Source organism: Sus scrofa, chromosome 6 (genome assembly GCF_000003025.6).
Source record: "Sus scrofa isolate TJ Tabasco breed Duroc chromosome 6, Sscrofa11.1, whole genome shotgun sequence".
Taxonomy (NCBI): Eukaryota; Metazoa; Chordata; class Mammalia; order Artiodactyla; family Suidae; genus Sus; species Sus scrofa.
In genome coordinates, this window is record NC_010448.4 from 160,786,483 (window position 1) to 160,801,765 (window position 15,283).

The 15,283-nt window shown below is 38.4% G+C and overlaps 1 protein-coding gene across 7 annotated transcripts in view; it reads left to right on the forward strand.

The window, feature by feature from the left end:
* EPS15 (epidermal growth factor receptor pathway substrate 15) overlaps positions 1-6,034 on the forward strand; it is a 138,699-nt gene extending 132,665 nt beyond the window's left edge. For 2 of the 7 annotated variants that reach the window (XM_013999405.2, XM_005665438.3), the window contains exons 24-25: positions 924-1,114; positions 3,427-5,861. In XM_013999405.2, coding sequence (XP_013854859.1) covers positions 924-1,114; positions 3,427-3,573 — 338 coding nt within the window. In that variant the 3' untranslated portion in view covers positions 3,574-5,861. Of the gene's footprint in view, positions 1-923; positions 1,115-3,426 lie in introns of all 7 variants that reach the window. The other 5 variants (XM_021096667.1, XM_013999406.2, XM_021096669.1 and 2 more) reach the window with 4 other exon arrangements.

Sequence of the window (15,283 nt, forward strand, 5' to 3'; positions counted from 1 at the left end):
CTTAACACCTTTTCTTACTATCCTTTCTTCAGAAGTACTAAGTTTAAGTCTTTAAAATTAGAAACGTTGTTTGAAAATGGTGATGAATTCATGAGCAACAGTATGTTGTTGTTTGGTCAAAGATTAGTTTATCGACAACTACCAAGATTTAGGCCCTGGGCTTCCAAACATTCTCTTTATTCTTCAGTATGATTGCTTCTCAGCCTTTTGGCTAAGATCAAGTGTATTCTTCAGTTTGAAATATTCTAGATAGCAAGAAGTAGGTGTATTTTGCCAGGGTGGTTTTTAATATCATGCTCCCAAGTGTTGCATATAGATCCAGAGAAAAATCAGAAGAATAGTGGCATTTTTTAAAAAGATCATTTGGCCTTAGTACCACTAAAGGATACCTGTGTCAGGCAAAGGTTGTAATGGCAGAGGCCATTTCTGTCATTATTCTCTGTCATTTTCCTCTTGTTTTATCCTCTCCTCTCACTCTCCTTGGGAACATGCTACTTTGTGAACGAGAAGGATAACTCTCTGGGCAAGTAAGATTACTGGCCCATTGCCTCCCCCTTTACTATTTTTTCCATTTAGCTACATGAGCTGGAAAGAATGTACCAGGTTGTCTGTGACAATTTTGAGGACAGACTCTTGGTTGTGGCCATTTAAGACCATATTAAGAATATGTTTCAGGGAGTTCCCTGGTAGCCTAGTGATTAAGGACTTGGCATTGTCACTGCCGTGGCTTGGGTTCAGTCCCTGGCTCCAGAACGTCTACATGCCACAGGTGCAGCCAAAAAAAAAAAAAAAAAGTTTTTTAGTTATTAGGTACTGATTCCATTCCCCACCCCTAGTTCTTTAATGCTCCCTGTGTTCATGTTCTTGTGTGTTTGTGTTTGCCGTATTTTCCGGTTGAGTTAATTGTAATGATTTTGATCCAGGGAAAAGACCCATCAACAAATTGGATTCTTCTGATTCCTTTAAACTGAATGATCCATTTCAGCCTTTCCCAGGCAATGATAGCCCCAAAGAAAAAGATCCTGATATGTTTTGCGATCCATTCACTGCTTCTCCTACTACTGGCACTACCAATAAAGAGGCTGACCCAAGCAATTTTGCTAACTTCAGTGCTGTAAGTACTGCAAATGGGCTGATTGGGGAAAAATCTTTCCATTTTCAGTTCGAAGAGTTTTCAGAGATTATTCTGGAATCTACCAAATTTGCATTATTTCAGCTAAATTTACCAGCATATTAAAAATAATCTGTATTCTTCCCCCAATCAAAAAAAAAAAAAACCTGTTTGATTATTCTAAAAATACTTCTCTGCACAAATGATTTTAATAGTCTTAATTCCTGGAATATATTCCAGTTATTTTATAAAACCCTTCTCTTAGTCTTGGTAAACAATATAAATAAAATTCTGACAATTACCATTTAGCAAATTATTATGGATAATGAACCATTAAAGAGTCATTTGCTGTATGCCCTCTGGATGCATAATAGCAATAATGAGTTTGTGTATTTGTAACCATGTATGTGTGTTTATGTGTGAAGCCTTGATGATTTGTGGAAACCAGTCAGCAGCTTTTATTATATGAGGAGATAGGACCAGGAATACTTTGAACAGAAAGTAAAATTCTGGTTTCATGTAATAGTGTTTTTAAAAAGTAAATGTTGGTTTTATTTAAATAAATATGATAGTCAAGGTCTAAACAGTCTTTTATTTGAAGGGCACTTACTTACTAGCCTTCCGTATTTATTCTTCATCCTCCCAGAGCTGACTAAAATAGGCAGACCAGTAAAAATAATGAAAGGATGCTCTGATAAGGGCATAGGCCTCTAAGATCACAGAAATGGGGGAACCAACTGTGGTGTCAGTCCGTATTAAGCAATGACCTGTATTCCATCACTGTTTAGATTAAAAAACAAAATTTTTTCTTTTTAATACTATTCTTAGAGTAACTTTCACTTTCCCAGATGTTTTTCAGGGAAAATAACCTTCATTATCACTCTCTATAACAAAGCCATTTTCCTCTGCTTAACACCTTAAGCCCTTGAGATGATTTTGGAAATAAGAGATCTCAAGGCCAGGTGACTCTTGACCACAGTCTGCCTAATGCCTCCCCCTTCGCAGCATTGGGTCACCCAACCTGCAACCATTTCTAGTTAGAAAGGAGGTAGGCAGGAATCTGCATGCAGCTAAGGCAGACAGAACTAGGCTGGACTATCCAGCTTTTGAATCTGAACTCTTAAGTTTCAGTGGCTTCTTTTGAACATGAAGGAACAGGCTAGGAATCAGTATTTTGACTATTGGAAAATGAAGTGTTGGAATTATAATGATTTAACATTTGTTAGATGGAATTTAAATTGTTATAAGCAGAGTATCCAGAATTGCTACTCTTAGTATAATCCTCTTAAAAAAAAAAAAAAAACCTTCTGGTATTTGTGTGATATTAATATCTTAACTATTAAATATGGTTGGAATGAGTCTTGAATAATAGCTAAGGCATTTTGCTTATTTCATACTCCAGAATCTCAATGTAGTATAGCATTAAGCAGCTCATAATAAAGTATCTTCATTTTTTCATTATGAAAGATTTGTTAAGTGTTATAAGTTTCATAGGCCATCTAATGCCCTAGAATTAGGGAATGGTAACTAGGGAAAAAGCTACCATTTTCAAAAAGCCTGACAGTTTCTTTCATTTCATTTTATAGTACTAATGCTATTACAGTTTTCTTTTATCTGAGAGGACTTGAAACCAAGTAGCATTTAAGTTAGAATCTGCCATGATTGCTGTTTTGGATGAATAAAAATATTTCCTTGACCTAATAATTATCAGCATTATGATTTTATTTAGACGGGGTCAAAGAGTTTTCAATAGCCAGCCAAAATCTTTATAATACATTTTTTAAGATGATTAGATCCACATCTTGTTTAGTATACGTAGTCCTCTTATTTTGCATATAGCAAAATTTATGTATAGCATATTCTTTGCTTCATAGTTTTTTGTACCTGAAGGGCTGGGGTGAGGTAGGAAATCACCAGTGGGATTAAGTTGAAGATGATTTATCATGTGAAGATGCTCGCCGAAGTGGAAATAGTAACTATTTTATGTCAGATTAAAATGGCAGCCCTCTCCTCTTTTTAAATCTCCTAATCCACCTTAAGAACGTCTATGTTTTAAAATGATGTTTTAATATTTAGTTTTATAGACTCACTGTCTGTAGACTGCATTAATTTTTAAAATTAAATCATATTTTAGTAACTAATTAAACATGTTTCCAGAAAAAAAAAATTAGCAAGTAGCAAGACTATTTCCAGAGTCCTTTAGGTGAAACAAGGAGTTAAGTGTCCTTTTGTGAAGCCTCTTTTTCCTTCTTTTCTTTGTATTTGTACCACTCATGAAGCTGTTCATTTGTTTGTTCATTTGACTTAAATGGCAGTACCCCTCTGAAGAAGATATGATTGAATGGGCCAAGAGAGAAAGCGAGAGAGAGGAAGAGCAGAGGCTTGCCCGACTTAATCAGCAAGAGCAGGAAGACTTGGAACTGGCTATTGCACTCAGCAAATCTGAGATCTCAGAAGCATGAAGAATTCTCCTGTCCTTTGGTCAGCCACACAGTACCCTCCCTCCCGAATACTGAAGCTATTTACAGTGTGTACCAAAACTCCCTACAAGCATGGGAAAACAAAAGGTTTGAGATTCCTGTAAATGTGACAAAAAGTTTTGTTTTGTTTTTTAACTCCATTTCAGATTTGTCTCCCCCCGCGCCCTACCCCGACCCCCGTAAAAGCAGTAACTCAGACAACTTCACCTAGGCCCCTGTTCTGGTGTGCATTTAGTGTGAGCTTTTGCCTGCCTGTGCTCCTTTTACTTGTAAAGCTAGAGCACCCAAGCTTCTGCCTTCTGGAATATAGAGAAGTAGTTTCACCCCTGTGCTACCCTTGTTCTGTAGTTACTCTAATGATAGCTAGTGGGGTTCTTAAAGTTGGCAGTATTCTCCCTGGATTTAAATAGTTGAGAGAGGGGAAGGGAAAGAACATCCTGTTTCTTTTACAGTAAAACAAATTGGGTAGTTTAAAAGTACATATTTGTATTTCCTTATAATCAGAGTACTGTTCAGTTTGGTTTTTATAGACAAGAAAAAATATTTTGCATAAATTGACTCCCCTATTGAAAAAGGGATGCTTTAGATTGACCCATTATAGCTTCAGACTCCATCTTTTCCTAAATAAAAAATGTTAAAGCCTCATGTGTGAAATATATTTAAAAAATTTTTTCTCTGAATTTAAAGAATTTTAGATAAACAGATACCTCTTCATAATTTTAAGTGCTAGAGAGTGGAGAAAAATTATCACCTAAATTATACCCATCAATATAATACAAGGTAAGCAAAAATCTTATGGCAGCCATTCTGCCATTCCTATGGCACTGTCCTCTTTAGTTCATGGTAGGTTTATTTTTATACTTTTGAAGAAGAAACCTTAGCAGGCTAGAACTGGAAGGTACTTTAACTTTTTGTATATATATATATATTTTGTTTTCTTTAATGAAGACGCAGTTACTTGAAATGTAAAAACATTCACTGAATACAAATGAAAAAAGTGACATTATTAAATCATATTATTTTTTTCCCATCTTTGTGGATTAGAATAGTTTATTATCTTCATGTTTTTCACCTATAAAATTGGCAGGCTAGCAAAAAATATGTTTTTTTTTTAATTGGGAGAGAAGAGACCTGACAGATTATCAAAGTTCTTTATGTCTTAGAAGTTGTCTCCTGTAAAACTGACCTAGCAGACAAGCTGAATTTAAAAGGGACTCTGAAGTAGGCTGTAAATTATAAAGTAATCTTAATTTTTTTAACATCAGTTACTAAAATAATGTATTGAAAACGAAGATAAAGGAAAATGCACCTAAAAACTAATTAAATGTCCCTGTGGTCACCAAGTAAAGGTGGTATTATTGATCTGTGTTAATCAGGGTGGCTGATTGTCTAGCCTATGAATAAATCCCCAAATATCCAGTTCATTTCATCTTGAAATGGTGCTTTTTTTCTCTCCACACAATTGGACTGCTGCATTTCAAAAAACTTAAACCACTTTCTTGCACTGCTAACTTTTTTCTACTTTTATAAATTGGAACATCTCGGCATGGAAGTCATACATGTGAAGCAAGGGCTGAATCATAATCACAAGGCTTTAATTTTGATGAACAAATTCAGTAATAAGGGTATACTGCAAAAAGTTGATTGAGAAGGTAGTGTTGGGACTTGTGATAGGTAGTGGTTTTTGGGTTTTTTTTCTTCCCCTTACATTTGAGGAGAAAAGGTAAGTTGACTTGAACAACCTTTTGCACTGGGAAAATGAACAGATGTTTGAAATGGTTTTAAAATCTTTTTTTTTTTTTTTTAATTAAAAAACACTCTGGAAAATACTAAATATCTGTAACTTAAAAACACCAACTTTTGATGTAATAAATATACCCTAATCTTATGTGTGTTTAACTGGATTACATAGATTCTTATCTTTTGTTAAAATGTGTATACTCAGTGGACCAATATAATATGAAAGTATGTATATATTATATAAAAATATATATATATATATATATCTAAATCTCCATGCTCACTTGTGTAGGATGAATGTCTTAGAGTTATTTGTGATTATATTTTACGTTGTTGACTGACTCCAGAGCCTGTGCTTGGAAAGGACAGATAAGTATTCGGAGAGCTAAGTGGCACTACTTACAAAGTTTTAACCATCTTCTACCTACTTGTTCAAGTTTGAGTTCTCTTTATAGAACTTTCTCCTCTGTTTCAAACTTCTAAATTGTAGCCTGTAATTATGAGAACAATAAACTTTCAGTAATAATAAACCATACTATCCGTCCGTCCTATCTGAAATGGAGTTTTGCATGGTTCTCTGTTATGTCCATGCTGTGTCCACGGAGGGGTAGGCATACAGTCAGCACAGATGAATATGTGTAAAGTGCTTGAGACAGTACCTGGTGTAGAATAAATACTCAATAAATGTTAACTCTTATTTTCAGTTATCACGTCCTGTTTTTGTGAGAGAGTGGTAGGAAATGTGTGTGCATAGAGACCGTGCCTGAATCATAGGTGGTTTGTATGTGTTTGTTGAGTAAGGATTTGTGACATGGACTCTAGGCGGGCACTGTGCTGTAGAAAATTCACGCAATCCTGGGACTGAATCCCTGGTCTGCCATTTCTGGAAAAGAGACTTGGACAGCGTTATATCTGGCTTCCCTGAGCCTCATTTTCCTCATCAGGATGGTTCTGAAGAATTTGAGTTGGACAGCTTTTTAGTATTACTTACTTTAATTAAACAAATTCAGCCATGTTATTATTAATAGTGAAGATGGCTATTGGTCATTGAATGCGCTATACTAAGCACTTTATGTGTGTTTCTCTTGTTTAATCTTCACAGCAGCCCTAAATAGTACTGTTACTATCGTCTGTTCTAGAAATGGGGAAACTGAGATTCTAAAAAGTTGAAATAATGTGCTTCTGATAATACAGCTAAGTAGTAGATGAGCCAGGAATTGAATTCTGGTCTCTCTGATTCTAAAATATGAAGTCTCTCCAGGTTACTGTGCTTTGTTTCTTCTCGGGGGGATTGCTTATAGGAAATACTAGGAACAGGGCATGATAAATAATAACAACAAGTAACATATATTAAATTCCAGGCAGAATCCTTACTGCTTTGCGTATATTATTTCATTTAATTCTTTAAAAAAAAAAAAAAAACCTGTAATGTATAGGTACCATTTTTGTCTCCATTTTACGGAGAAGGTGTCCTGACTAGGCCACAGTTATGTAGCTAGTAAGTGACAGCTGGAATTTGAACCCAGAAGGCTGGCTTTACTCTTCTGACCACTACTCTCTATTCCTGTTAAAAATGAGAAGCCAAAGGAGAAATAGCATAAATAGAATCATCCATGTAATGTCTGCTCTTGAGGATTAATGAAATAAACCTACTACAGAGCACATAGTATCTTATAAAACATTTCTCAATTCATTTTCCTTTTTAATCCTTACCAGGATTTAGAATAGTTTCTGACACATGAAAGCATTTAACCACTGTTAGTTATTAATATTACCATAAATGATAAATACAAATGTGGGGGGATAGCCAATCTTTCTCTTATTAAAGAAATACAAATTTCAGGAGTTTTCCTAGCACAATTAGTTAAGGATCTGTCTTTGTTACCACAGCAGCAGCTCAGGTCACTACCGTGGCATGGGTTTGATTTTTGGCCTGGAACTTCCACATGACATGGGCATGGTCAAAAGAAAAGGAAATACAAATTTTAAAACCATGAAGCTAGAGTTCCCATCGTGGTGCAGTGGAAATGAGTCCGACTAGGAACCATGAGGTTGCGGGTTCAATCCCTGGCCTCACTCAGTGGGTTGGGGATCCAGCATTGCCGTGAGCTATGGTGTAGGTTGCAGACGCAGCTCAGATCTGGCGTTGCTGTGGCTCTGGCGTAGGCTTGCAGCTACAGCTCCAACTGCACCCCTAGTCTGGGAACCTCCATATGCTGCGGGTGCGGCCCCAAAAAGACACACACACAAAAAAAAACCATGAAGCTAGCAAAAACAAAAATAATTAATGTTTTGGAGAGTTTGCCACACAGATGAAGGGACAAGGCATTTTAGCAGAAGCCATGTTTGTAGAAAGACAAAGAGGTAGGACATGAAAGAGTGTGCCAGCAAGCATCAAGTATTGAAGTGGTTCAGTGTGACTAGAGTTTAGGATTGTGGGCAAAAGAGTGAAGCGTTTGTGTTCATATGTAAGAAAGAGCTCATTGGTCATCTGGGGGATTGCTTTAGGAGGAAACTAGGTAAGGTAAGGCGAGCGGGTGAAGGCTTTCGGAGTCATTCAGCTGAGATGGTAAGGACCTAAAACATGACTGTGGCTGAGGCCAGAGAGAAGGGAACTGCTTGAAGAGAATTAGCAGGCCTGAGAGGCTGGTCACATGTGGGTGGTGAGAGGAAAGCCATGGTTGCAAGCTTCAGCAAGCATCAGGATCCCCTGGAGGGCTTGTGAAAGTACAGACCACCCCAAAGGTTCTGATGTCAGTAGGTCTAGAGTGGGACCCAAGAATCTGAATTTCTGATGCGTTCCCATTTCCCATGTAATGCTAAAGTTGCTGGCTCAGGGACCTCACTTGGAGAATGACTAGGATAGAAGTCTCTGTTCTCCTGTGCCTTTTATTAGATCTACTCATTTATTGCACCTTGTCATTCCGTACTTGACCTGTGGATTCTGCTTCATAATGTAAAGCACCTCCAGTCTTGCTTGTGGGTAGAGTTTTTAAAAATAATAATAATTGCAAGCTAACAGCACTTACTGTGTGCCAGTACTGTTTGAAACACTTTATTTACAAACGGTCCCCAACTTTCATGATGGTTCGATTTTTTTTTTACTTTATGATGGTACAAAAGTAACAACTCCTTCAGTAAGAACTGTACCTTGAATTTTGAATTTTTATCTTTTCCCGGGCTAACAGTGTCCCCTCTGGTGATGCTGGACATCAGCCATAGCTCCCAGTCAGCCACACGATCACAAAGGTGAAAAGCTTACAACCTTTCAGTACACAACCATTCTGGTTTTCATTTTCACTACAGTATCCAGTAAGTTATGTGAGGTATTCAAAACTTTGTTATAAATTAGGCTGTGTGTTAGATGGTTTTGCCCAAATGAAGGTTAATGTAAGTGTTCTGAGCATGTTTAAGGTAAGCGAGGCCAAGCGCTAATGTTTGGTAGCTTAGGTGTATTAAATGCGCTTTTGACTTGGGATATTTTCAAGTTACAGTGGGTTTATGGGAACATAACCCCATCATAAGTCAAGGAAGATCTGTATACTGATTCATCTTATTCTCCGTAACAGTTCTTTAAGTTAGGTACTGTTCTTCATAGTTTACAGATGAGAAAGCTGAGGTACAGAAGGGTTTCACAGCTTGCCCAAATCACAGAGCTAAAAAGTGTCAGAGCTAGGATTCAGACCCAGGCAGTGTAGCTGCAGAATCCATGTTCAGTCACTCCGCTCTGCTGAAGAAAACTTATATTAAAATGCTTTTGATGCATGGATCAGCAGTGTCCCTCTTAATGCCAGAAAGCCCTTTATTATCTGAGTTTTGGAAGCGCACAGTGAGAAGTTCATTGGCTTTCCATTCACCCTTGCCAAGGCTTATTGTGTTCTGGGTGCTGTGCTGGGTCAAGGACAGGGAAGACCTGTACAAGGGCCTTGGCCTCAGTGGTGTGAGTGGGAGATAGACATTACTTTAGAGTCAGTTCCACAGCACAGCATGCTGAAGGTGGTGATGGGCATGCCAGGACACCTGAAGGAAGGAGAGGAAAGCTCTGGCCGGTGTCCCTAGGACACTCTGTTCTGCTCTTTGCATTAGTAAAAGCATAGATAACAACTGTTGAAATTAAAAATAATAATAATAACAGCTTTCACAAGGCCACATCGTTTGATGCCAGGGCTCTATTAACTGGGAAAGGCTGGCATATAGTCTCCCGGGAAGCCACACTTCAGTGACATTCATTATTTTAGTGATTTCAGCCTTACCCAAGGTCTGACCTTCAAGTTTAGAAACCCAATTTCACCAGTAAAAGACAGAGCTCCCATTAAGCAAGTTCACAGGGACTGATGTAGAGACCAGACTATCAGTTTCCAGTAAAAGTTGCCGTAGTGCTTGGACTGCCCACACTTGGTTTACGGATCCGGTGGGTTAGAAGACAGGCGATTCCTTCTCCCTGTGGGTGCCTGGAAACCTCCTACCCCTGAGAACCCTCACTCTGCCGCCAGGGTTGCCTTGACCCTCTGATGAACCCTTTTTTAGACTAATATTTTTAATCAGGTTACAGTCTGGTTTGGCTGGTTGAGTAGCTACATGCTCTTTGGGGTGACTTTGCCTATCTTTGCTTTCATCATGCATGTGGCCTCAATATTTAACTCCTCCTAAGGCAGACTTTCCCCAGTTTCTTAGTTTTTAGTGAAACACCTCAGTCCCTGGGCTCTGACTTCACCCTTTCGTTGATCATGTCATTCATGAGTGTGTATGTGCCAGGTCTTCTGCTTGACTCATCCTCCTCCAAGCCATCAACTTGATCTGACCGTTCTCAGCTCTGTCTTCTCTGTCCCCATCACCACTGCTCCAGTTCAGGTCTTCATCATTCCTCTTTAGATTCTTCCCAAAGCCTCCTAACCTCCTTGCCACCAATCTCTCTTTTTCTCTCTGCCTCCAGACTGTCCTCCATGTGGCAGTCAGATTCTTCTAGAATCACAATCTGCCCTATCACTTCTATAATAAGACATGCCCCTGATTGCCATCACATTCAGGGTAAAATCCTAGCCCCTTAGAAGGCTTTTCCTTCACAACTTTAATTTCTGATTGGTATTTCATCAATAATGGCTTGAATATGTAAGCTGGGTTTTTTTCCCTTTTAAACCCTGAGAAAATGCTACTTGAAGGAAATAAAGTTATTCTAATATGATTTTAGTGTATGGAATCCTTTGGGAATGTGCATAATTTTACTCTCTAACTTGACATTTTTAAAACAACAGGTTGTAATACATTAGTTGGGCCACGAAATCAGCTTAGTGAATTAAGCAGCATGGAAAAAATGTAAACAGTAGCACAGGTATATCTTGGAGAGAGTGTGGGTTTGGTTCCAGACCACTACAGTGGAGTGAATGATTTAATAAAGCGAGTTACATGATTTATTTGGTTTCCCAGTGCATATAAGTTATGTTTACACTACATTGTCGTCTATGCAATAAATAGCATTATGTCTAAGAAAACAATATCTTAAGTTGGAGGTCCCATCGCAGCTATGCAGAATCTGACTAGCATTCATGAGGACGCAGGTTCAATTCCTGGCCTTGCTCAGTAGGTTGAAGATCCAGCATTGCCATGAGTTGTGGTGTAGGTCGCAGACGTGGCTTGGATCTGGTGTGGCTGTGGCTGTGGCGTAGGCCAGAGGCTATAGCTCCAATTCAGCCCTTAGCCTGGGAACCTCCATATGCTGCAGGTGTGGCCCTAAAAATCAAAAAAAAAAAAAAAAGACAAAAAAGAAACAATATGTTAACTTAAAAATACTTTATTGCTAAAAAAAAAATACCAAAACAATTATAACTGTAATATCAAAGATCCCTGATCACAGATCATATAACAAAAGTAATAATAATGAAAAAGTTTGAGGGAGTTCACATTGTGGCTCAGCTGGTTACAAACCTGACTAGTATCCATGAGGATGTGGGTTCGATCCCTGGCCTTGCTCAGTGGGTTAAGGACCGGTGTTGCTGTGAGCTGTGGTATAGGTTGCAGACAAGGCTCAGATCTGGCATTGCTGTGGCTATGGTATAGGCTGGCAGCTACAGCTCTGATTTGACCCGTAGCCTGGGAACTACATATGCTGCAGGTGCAGCCCTAAAAAAAAAAAAAAGGAAAAAGAAAAAAAAATAGGTTTGAAATACTCCAAGAAGTATCAAACAGTGACACAAAAGACAGAAAGTGAGCAAATGCTAAAATGGTGCTGGTAGACTTGCTCACTGCAGGGTTGCCACGACCTTTAAATTATAAAAAAATACAGTATCTCCAAAGCACAATAAAGCAAAGCTCAGTAAAAAAAAAATATAACAAAAAGAGGTATGCATGTTAAGTATAATGAACCCATATACCAATAATTAGCTTCAGTAAATACAATTCATATTCAATCTTATTTCATCTATATTCCTACCCTCTTTCTCATGTTATGGTAAAGCAAATCTTATATATTTCATTTGTAAATTTTTCAGTGTGTTAATGATCAGCATTTTAAAAATCGTAAAGTAGAATTTGTTTTTGAGTATGTACTGGGTCACAAGACAAAATGCAAGTCACTGATTTTTTTTTTTTTAATACTTCTTTTCGACACAAACTCATGGACATGGAGAACAGACTTGTGGATCCCGGGGGGGGAGGGCAGTAAGATGGACTGGGAGTTTGGAGTTAGTAGATACTGTTACATTTAGAGTGGATAGGCAATGAGGTCCTGCTATATGGTACAGGAAACCGTATCTAGTCACTTGTGATGGAATATGATGGAGGATAATGTGAGATAGATAGATAGATAGATAGATAGATAGATAGATAGATAGATAGATAGATAGCTGGGTCACTTTGCTGTACAGCAAAATTTGACAGAGCATTGTAAATCAATTATTAAAAAAAAATACCTCTTTTCAAGTAAGAAAGGTGGGTCTTACTGTTGTGTATCCAGGATAATAATGTAAAGATTATCTCATGGAGGGGAGAGTGTGTCTTTGCTGAAAGACGCCACCTGTTTTTCTTCCCCGCTCCAGTAAGTGTATAGAATGTGTTCAGCTGCCCAGGACCTAAAGACTTAGTTTCAGCCTCTCCTTTCTGTTTCCTTTGGAGTCAGAACTTGAGAAGATTGAGTTGTTTTGTAAAAAGAAAAATTGCTGACATTTACGGAGGATCTTCTCTGAGCCTGGTCTAAGGCTATTTAGTATACATTACTTAATCCTCACAACGCTATAACTGATAGAACACATGAGGTATAGTGAGATGGAAATGACTTGCCCAAGGCCCCCCAACCTAGTCGAGAACAAGCCAGGCTCCAGCCCCGTTGCCTCAGCCCTGCTCTTCCTGCACCCCAGGCTGCCTTTTGCACTTCTGGCCCCAAAAGCAGCCCTTGGAGCCTAAGTATCAACAGAGATCAAACACAGCAGCCCTGGGCCCCAAGCAGGAACTGATGTTCTCAAAGAAAACCCTGATGTGTCACAGCTTCTCGAGAAGTTTCCTGTCCTTACCATTTGCTATCTGTGTGGCTTTGGGTAAATCTCTTAACCTCTCTGGTCCTCAGTGGGAATAACAGTTACTTCACAGGATTATTGTGAGGATTAAAGATGATGGATATAAAGTCTGCATTCCTGTTATATGGCAGTAAGAGCTGTCACACCAGTGTTTAAGAAGACAGAAAAGTTAATACATTTTAGGGAAATGTCTGTATATGATTAATTAAGGGAATAAACTACAGTTCTCCTGAAAGTTTATTGATACTAAACATCCCCCACTGATTCTGGATAAATTATCACATAGTGGAGGTGCACAGAACACACACTATGTATCCAGCACTATTCTCTTTCATTTGCATTAACTCATTTAGTGCTCACAACAACCCTTGTGCTAAGTTTTGGTATTATCTTCATTTTACAGATAAGAAAACTGAAGCACAGAGAGGTTAAGTAACTTTCCTGAAGTTCCACACAGCGTCAAGTGGTGAGGCCAAGATTCTAACCCCGGCAGTCTGGCTCCAGAGCAAGGGAAGTAATAAAACCTGGTCTGCCTTGGGGTTGTTAGGAGATTCAAAATAAGATAAGCTTTGGAAAAGTGGTTCATAAATGCTGTGTGCATTTTAAGAGCCTGTGTGGCAGGCAGACCAGGGCTGGCATTGAGATACAGACTAGGATCCAACTTAGGTTGAATCCTAGATCTGCCACTTAACTAGTCTTTGTGACCTTGAGCAGATTGCTTAATCCTCTGCCTCACTTTCTTAGCTGTAAAAACTGAAACTGTAAGAATATCCCTGATAGGATTGTTTTGAGAATGAAATGAGTTGGTACATGTGAAGGGTTTAGAATAATGCCCAACAAAGTTGTAAACAAATGATGATGATAAAGAAGGTGTCAGGATGTCAAAGAAAAAGAACAGGAAAAAAGCCTTAAAGTTTAAGAACCCTGTATTGAATCCCAGTTCCTGATTTGACCTCAAGAACATTTCTAAACTTTTGAGTCAAACATTCTCAAAACAGAGTTGCCCAGATTAAAAGTAGTGGCCCTCAGGAGGTAGCTGCCACTGAGTAGAAACTTAATAAATATTCCTTCTTTCTCTCAACACTGAGCACCTACTGTGTGTAATGATAGTGATAGGCTCCGTGGAAGACACAAGTGTGAGACACTCTGTACCTTCGGATAGAAATCTGAAGAGTGAGACTAATATGGTCACTGATATAAAGATTTAAAAATACATAGTACGAATGCTGTGAGAAAGGTAAGAATGTAACCTCTATCCTCAAAAAAACAAGTAAAATCTCAAACAACCTCACCTACCACCTAAAAGAATTAGAAAAAGAAGAACAAGCAAAACCTAAAGTCAGCAGAAGAAAGGAAATAATAAAGATCAGAGAGGAAATAGAGATTTAAAAACTAATAGAAAAAAAAGCAATAAAACCAAAAGCTAGTTCTTTGAAAGGATAAACAAAACTGACAGACCTCTGGCCAGGCTCATCAAGAAGGAAAGAGAGAGAACCCCAATAAACAAAGTAAGAAATGAAAAAATGGGGAAAAAAGAAAAATGTGAAATTTCAACTGGTATTGCAGAAATTTAAAAAACCATAAGAGGCACAGTGGTTAACGAATCCGACTAGGAACCGTGAGGTTGCGGGTTCGATCCCTGGCCTTGCTCAGTGGGTTAAGGATCCAGCATTGCCATGAGTTGTGGTGTAGGTCACAGACGTGGCTCAGATTCCGCGTTGCTGTGGCTCTGGCATAGGCCAGCGGCTACAGCTCTAATTAAACCCCTAGCCTGGGAACCTCCATATGCCGCAGGTGTGGCCCTAGAAAGGAAAAAAAAAAAAAAAAAAGAGAATACTGTGAACAATTATATGCCAACAAATTCGACAACCTAAAAGAAATGGACTTTCTAGAAATAGCCCACCAAAATTGAATCAAGAAGAAGTAGATAACATGAACAGACTAATCACTAGAACTGAAATAGAGTATGTAATTAAAAAAAAAAAAAACCAAAACTCCCTACAGTGAATTAAGGATCCAGCATTGCCACAAACTGTGGCATAGGTCACAGATGCAACTCAGATCCAGTATTGCCATGGCTGTGGCATAAGCCTTGCAGCTCCGATTCAACCCCTGGACTGGAAACTTCCATATGCCACAGAGGCAACCATTAAAAAAAAACAAACAAACAAACAAAAAAACCCTCCCTACAAACAAAAGTCCAGCACCAGATGGTTTTGCAGGTGAATTCTACCAAACATACAAAGAAAAACTTAACATCAATCCTTAAACTCTTCCAAAAGATTAAAAGATCGAAGAGGAGGGAATGCTTCCAAAGACATTCTATGAAGCCATCCTCACCCTAATACCAAAAAGAGACAGATACAACCAAAAGAGAAAATTTTAGGCCAGTGTCTTTGATGAATATAGATGCAAGAATTCTCAACAATATTTTAGCAAACCAAATC